The sequence below is a fragment of the Thalia democratica genome, chromosome 4 (genome assembly GCF_965202585.1).
Source record: "Thalia democratica chromosome 4, ktThaDemo2.hap1.1, whole genome shotgun sequence".
Classification (NCBI taxonomy): Eukaryota; Metazoa; Chordata; class Thaliacea; order Salpida; family Salpidae; genus Thalia; species Thalia democratica.
Genome location: NC_139168.1, coordinates 52,173,589 through 52,180,649, shown reverse-complemented (window position 1 = coordinate 52,180,649; position 7,061 = coordinate 52,173,589). Strand labels below are relative to the sequence as shown.

The following is a 7,061-nucleotide window of genomic DNA, read 5'->3' as shown; positions in this document are numbered from 1 at the left end:
ACGTTGAGTCAACAATAAAACTTAACTAGTATACAAAAACATGTTAAAAGTAACAGGATGCTTATTTTAAATTTGAATTAGGCTTTTCATTTCCTTGCTTTAAACCAGGGGCGTCGCGTGGTTTAAAGTTTACACTAATAATTTTGACATAGTTAAAAAAAACATTAGTATCGTTAAAGTTTTACTTCATAAAGTTGCGTATTTTATTTTGCACTAACATATATTAAAATCTTATTTTCAAGTCATCAACACTTTACTAATTAAATATTTATAATCTAATATTTTTGAAGAAAGTTAAATGCCTGATTACAACTAAAGTAGTTTTAAAGATTTTTTGATTTTTTAAACTAAGTTTTTTAATGTTATTTGAAAGAATTATATATAAACATTCTCTGGTTATAAAAAACTAGATATTTTTAACTTATTAATTGTACTTAATAAAACTTTAAATTAGATTTTCATACAGCTAAAAACTTTTCTTTACATGTAATGTTGTTAAGTAAGCAAATTTTAAATAAGACCTTATATATTTTTGAATAAAAATTGTTTTTAGATAAACAGTTTTACATTCTAGTATTACTTATTAAAAATTATAACAGAAAAAAGTTACTTTAGTTAAATATTTCATATTGAGTTTTTCACAGCAGCATATTGTTTGTAAATTTTATAAGTTTTTGATTGTAGTTTTTAAGTTTTTGATTCTAATTAGCTTATAAAGTAAAAACTGTTCCACAAAAAGATTAACATATGATATAATAAAATATAAAACAACTCTTCTCAGTAAAAGTTCAATGAAAACTTAAATGATACTAGTATTGTTTTTTTCAATAAATATAAAACTAGTATATTTATTTTTTCTTGCTATCATAAAAAGACACTTGAATTAAATTTAAAAAAATATTTATCAAAATAAAAACAATGACATTATGACAGAACAACTTAGCTTTTGTTTAAACTTAGAAATAAAATTTTATTTTTACAGCAGCATATAGGTTTATAAACATGTTAAAATGTAAAAAAAAAATATAGAAATAGTTTTATACAATTTTCTAAGTTTTCATTTAAACGCATCAATAAACGCTGAAATAAATTGCAGCAATGGCAAAGTTCTGAAACCTTCGCTAGACTATATACAAGAGTTTAAGAAAATCCTAAGCTAAGTATCAGCACAAATTATTTTGTTTGTTGTGACTATGTCTTGCCACTTTGTACACCACCCGAAGCAATCACAGGTTCGATGGCTCGGTAACATATTGAGTATGAACTACAAGCGGTAAACGCTACACAGTGAGTTGGTTGACTAAAACTGCGTTACACAGACGTTTGAAAGCGCGAGCTCAAGAGGCTAAATGCCGTAGGTGATGACCGGAAAAACCTGAGAAAAATTTAAAACTTTTTATTTAGCTACTGACTGCGGTATTAAGAGCGAAGTATTTTTTAGGAGACATGAGTAAAAAGGTTTTAAAGAAGAACTACAATTTTCTATCACTTAGTACAACAAGTTAGTACACATTGAAAGCATATTTTTTTCATTATTTACAAAAGACAAAAGCACTTTGTAATTCAAATTTGCAACAACTTGTTTGCTGTATAGTAACCGATATAGGATAGAAACTGTAGTACCACTGCGAAATCTGTAAATAGTCAGTAAATAGGATTGTTTATAGGTAAAAAAATTTAGCCTTTAAGTAGTAAGATAGAAAATAGTAAGTTTGATAAAATGACTTGTTATCTTTTTGTGTATTTTAAAAAGTTTTTGATGCTGTAAAAATAAGTATTAGTGCTTATATATTGGTGATAACTTTAGTTTATACCCAATTTTTGTCTGCAACATAGTTGATAAGTTGTTTGTGCGCCTAATTTAGCTCCATAACTCTAAAAATCACTGACTAAAGTTTTACAAAATGTAAGCATTTATAATCTAACTTTTTATTTGTATTACTCTGATGTAAGCTGTATAGTAGGGATACGGAGAAAAGAAGTGTCTTTTTTATTATAACATGAATTTTTTTTACCTAAATATTCAAATAAATTACCGTACATAAAACATCATAAAAAGGTACTCTGTGATTTCTAAAACTACTATTTAAGTCTTATAAAACTTTAATAGATAAAAATGATTCATTTATCTATCATTTTAAGCTTTTTGTGTTTTGTATAAGTAAAAATATAATTGTAGTTTATTTTATATTACTAACAATATTTTAAGTAATTAAAATATTTATGTTTCCATCCAGTGATGTAGTTTTGTTTTTAAAACTATGTTTGTAATAGACCCAGCCTGGTTAGGCTTTTTACCTTTAGGGGTAATATCTTTGCTTCTTTTTTTAGACACACGTTTTGAGCGTTTAACTCTAAAATTACTATCTGAGTCACTCATTACAACTTTTATCACAAAAAACCAATAGTTATTTACTGCTAAAAATATATATAAAATTCTAACAATAACTGTGATCAAGTGTTTATTAAACAAAGCAATGCAAAATCTACAGTAACTAATTTTTTTTAACAACTGATACACAAATCAATAATCAAACATAAATACTCTTTAGCGTCAAATTACAAATTACTGTGGTAGAAATCAAAATCAAAAATAACTTTGTTACATTTTCCCTCCTAAAACTCAAGACCATTGAATGGGTTTTTATAGTTTTTTAATAAAAATTAAACTTAAAGTTTAAAAATTAAATGTTTAATACTCAACAAACTTTTACATATACATTTAAAAAAAGTTTTTACAACAAACATAAAAAGTACTTCATTTTGAAAGTTCCTCTTCTTTTTTTATAGCATAAGCTGCTGCCTCCACTGGCTATCTCTCTCTTCCATGACCACCTCGGTCTCCAAATTCGTACAAGGCACGTTCTCGACGCTTCAATACGTATAAAACGTCCAAAGCGGTGACTGTCTTACGCTTGGCATGCTCAGTATAAGTGACTGCATCACGAACAATATTTTCCAAAAATACCTTCAGAACACAACCTGAAATACGCTTGACACCGCTTCGACGAGCCAATCGGCGAATGGTGGGCTTGGTGATACCCTGGATGTCGTCACGAAGGACTTCACGATGGCGTTTGGTGCCTCCTTTTCCCAAATATTTTCTTCCTTTACTAATACCAGACATGATAATGAATGAATTGTTGTACTGAGATAAACATAAAGCTTCAGCGGCAATAAAAGAGATCATAACTGTTATAGCCATATTGGATACTCCAGTGTCGGGATGCGCTTGCTTGAGAACTTTGTAAACGTAGATAATAAAGCTTTCCTTGCGACGAAATGCTTCTTCTTGCCGTCAGCTGGGACGTTCTTGCTACCTTTGGATGCTGCCATTGTTAAAAAATGAAGCCTAGGAGTCAATTCTAGGCTCAGTTGATCCGAGCTTTTGGTAATGTAGTCCCATTTCTTAGTCTTGTGGACAATACAGGTAGTGGTTGCTATCTTTACGCTTATGGAAAAAACTAGTTGCATTCATCAAAATCAATACTTTCTGCATAGTTTATCATTTCTCGCCTTCTAAGATTATACGGGATTTCTCTTGTAGTTTCATCATCACCTAAGTCTCGATTTTCGCGAGGTATGAAAGCCTTACTGTTTCTAATATAAACTTTTTCTTCTCTATTTTTTATTAGTATGTGCATACTATGTTCGGAGGCATCCATATTCGTATGGGCCGTGATATAAGGTATTTAATTTTTTTTTGTTTACCCGTTTGAGCCAAACCCTTTTGCAACTGAACAGTGTTGGTTCATAATAGATGTTAACGTTCTTGTACTGCTTGCTTTTCTTACAAATGTTTGCCATTACATTAAGGAAGAGTCGCATGTCTGCTTCTGAACAGTTCATTACTTCCCCTGGGTTTTGTTCATAAATATCTGTCCAGGTAGATTCACACACGCTCCAAGTGCGTATTGTGATGGTGTAAAGGGTCTCCCTTCTATTAATACAGGCAATCTTAATGTCCAGTTTGTCTTGATTGTTTCTGTACGAAGAGCTTGATTTTTCACACGGTCCTGGCGCTCAATGAGTCCATTTGTTTGGGGACTGTATGGTGCTACTGTTCACAAGCTTCTTCAAGTAAACCATTCTTAAGTTATACTCCGTTGTCGCTGATGATAACTTTTGGAACTCCAAAGTACCCACATAAAAGTTGAATAAATGCGTTTAGTATTGTTTCTGACCGTTTGTTTGGCATTGGAATAGTGACTAATAAACATGTGCCTTGATCTTTCCTTGTGAGAATATATTTGTTGTTTTCTGAGGTTACATCCATTGGACCTATAGTGTCAATGTGCACAAACTGGAAACGCTCAGTTCGCTGCGGATAAAAAACAATTTTAGGTTTATTGTGACAGGCTATTTTGATAACTTGAAACTCCACGCATGACCGAGTCCAATGTTCGACATCTTATTTCAAAGTTGGCCACAAGTAATCCTGTGCAACTTTAGTTGTGGGTTTGTTTAATCTTAAATGCTATCGTTGGTGAGTTACATTAAAAGCTGCCATTCGTAATTCAATAGGTAAAATTGTTCGATTATTACCTTCCTCAACTAAAACAGCTAGATTTTCTGGTTGATGAAGCTCAACTTTCTTCTTTAAAATTCGGGCTGTTTCTATCAGGTTGGGCTCATTTCTTTGGAGTGTTGCAATCGATTTCTTTTTAATCTTCTCTGCGCCAATTACTTCCTCGTGGCCAACTTCTGATTGAGAGTGCAGCTCCTCTTCAATTTCTGATTCTGGGTCAAACAAATCTTTATAATCTGATTCTGATTTATGACGTCTGAGGTACATTGACGTTGCTTGGGGTGACCGACTGAATGCATCAGCGACGATATTTACTGATCCTGGTATGAGTACCATTTCAGGGTCATATTCTTTGATTCTCTGAAAATATCTTTGTTCAGATGGTAGTTGGTTTTAAGCTTGTTTCTTACCGCATTTACCAAAACTGAACAATTAGATCTAATTATGAGTTTTCTACCTATAATTCTTGAATAAAAGTGTTTCATACTTAAGAAAAGAGCTCAAAGTTCTAAACAGAAAACAGAGCGTACCCTAGTTAACCTTAGTAGGCTTCTCAAAAAAACTCAAGAGGGTCCATTTTCCCATCTTCTTTCTCCTGCTCTAGGACTGCCACCACATAAGTTTCAGAGGCGTCTGATAACAATATTAGGGGTTTGTTGTGATCTTCGTACTCTCTAAAGTTGCTGCCTCAGCAAGTGCAAATTTTGCGTTTTCAAAAGATCGCACATGTTCTTCCTTAAGTTGTAGTACTGTCTTCTTGGTCTTTTTGGGCCCCTGATATCTCGTTCAATGGTGCTGTTACCTCTGCCATTTTGGGAATGAACTTGTGGTAATAACTTATTAACCCTAAAAACCTTTTGAGGTCTTTGCGGGTTAAGTGTACGGGGTACTCCCTAATAGCTTTAACTTTTGTACTTAAGACGTCTATTCCGTTGACTCCTACAAAGTGACCAAGAAATTCAAGTTGTGGTTTTGCAAAAGTTGATTTTGATGTATTGAGAAACAAACCGTTTTGAGATAATACATTTAGTACTTTTTTCACATGCATGACGTCTTCTTTTTCAGTTTCGAAATAAATGAGTATGTCATCCAAAAAGACATATGTAAAACTTTCACAACCTCTTAGTAGGCTTTCCATCAGGAAGCGGGTCAAAATGACACAGCGACAAAATGACACGGTCGTCAAGTAGACACGGTGCGTCACTTTGGCACAGCGACAAAATGACACGGTGCGTCAGTTTGGCACGGAGGGTCACTTTGGCACGGCGACAAAATGACACGGTGCGTCACTTTGGCACAGAGGGTTACTTTGGCACGGCGACAGAATGACACGGTGCGTCACCTTGGCACAGTGCGTCACTTTGGCACGGAGGGTCACTTTGGCACGGCGACAAAATGACACGGTGCGTCACTTCGGCACGGAGGGTCACTTTGGCACGGCGACAAAACGACACGGTGCGTCACTTTGGCACAGCGACAAAATGACACGGTTCGTCACTTTGCCACGGAGGGTCACTTTGGCACAGCGACAAAACGACAGGGTGCGTCACTTTGGCACGGAGGGTCACTTTGGCACAGCGACAAAATGACACGGAGAGTCACTTTAGCCCAGCGACAAAATGACACGGTGGTTAATAAGAGAGGGAACGATTTGTTGTGAAACTTCAATCTTCATTGGTATGGTCAACGATCTTATTTTTCTAGGAATCTTTTCGGTTTCCTGTCTTCTAACCGGTTTTGAAGAATAAGCAACAATCACATTGATTGACTTTAAAAACAAAGACCGCAGGAATTTTTGATTGTGACTTCATAAAATAAAGTAAAACACATAATGTTTATACCTTCTATTGTCCATCGTCGTACTTATAAACAACATATTCATTTTTAAGCAGTAGTAAGGTGTTAGGTGTGCTTAAAAGCTGTGCTTAATAAACGACAAATAGTTGTTTGTATCAAACAACGTTCACAAAGATGCAAAAGCAGCAACTTTTTTAACAAAATACGACTGCCAAAATTAAAGGGAATTTATTTTTTACTTCTTTCGAATGGAAAAACTTAAACACAGTTTAGTACTAGAACTTGAAGCGAGTAATTAAAATTAGAAAATGACTTACCATTTTACGACTAGTAAGATAAAAACTCATATAAACATATTTTTAAACTTTAGCAACATTCTGATTAAAAAAATACAATCTTCATTTTAGATCAATCATTCAGCACATCAAAACAATAAACTAGTAGATGTAAATACAGAGGAAAACTTGTTTTATAAACTAAAACTCAGACGTTATCGAAAGCAACTTTTCTGCTGTTGTAATTCTAAATTCTAATGCGGTTCTCATATTACGTTATCATGCTTAAAAAAATTAATACTTGCACTCTTTTGGCGACTTAATAGGTTGCAATATTGAACTAAAATACTGGGTTCCCTGACGACCTACGTTAGTAGCAACATCTTTTTAAAATCATTGTGTACTTGACTTAAAACATCGAAATTTTGTGCCTCTATGCGACTTATGTTAGTTGCAACATA

At 33.5% G+C, this 7,061-nt stretch overlaps 1 protein-coding gene across 1 annotated transcript; it reads right to left on the bottom strand.

Annotated features, from left to right (window-relative positions):
• Positions 1 to 2,812: 2,812 nt before the first annotated feature.
• On the bottom strand, positions 2,813 to 3,127 carry LOC145833440 (histone H4 type VIII-like). Its single transcript, XM_082940618.1, has one exon. The coding sequence runs from the start codon at positions 3,125 to 3,127 to the stop codon at positions 2,813 to 2,815; it is 315 nt and encodes a 104-aa protein (XP_082796744.1).
• Between the last annotated feature and the right edge of the window lie 3,934 nt (positions 3,128 to 7,061).

Excerpts from the sequence above, each read along its gene's own strand:
- LOC145833440 (XM_082940618.1), bottom strand. The coding sequence starts at position 3,127 with ATGTCTGGTATTAGTAAAGGAAGAAAATATTTGGGAAAAGGAGGCACC.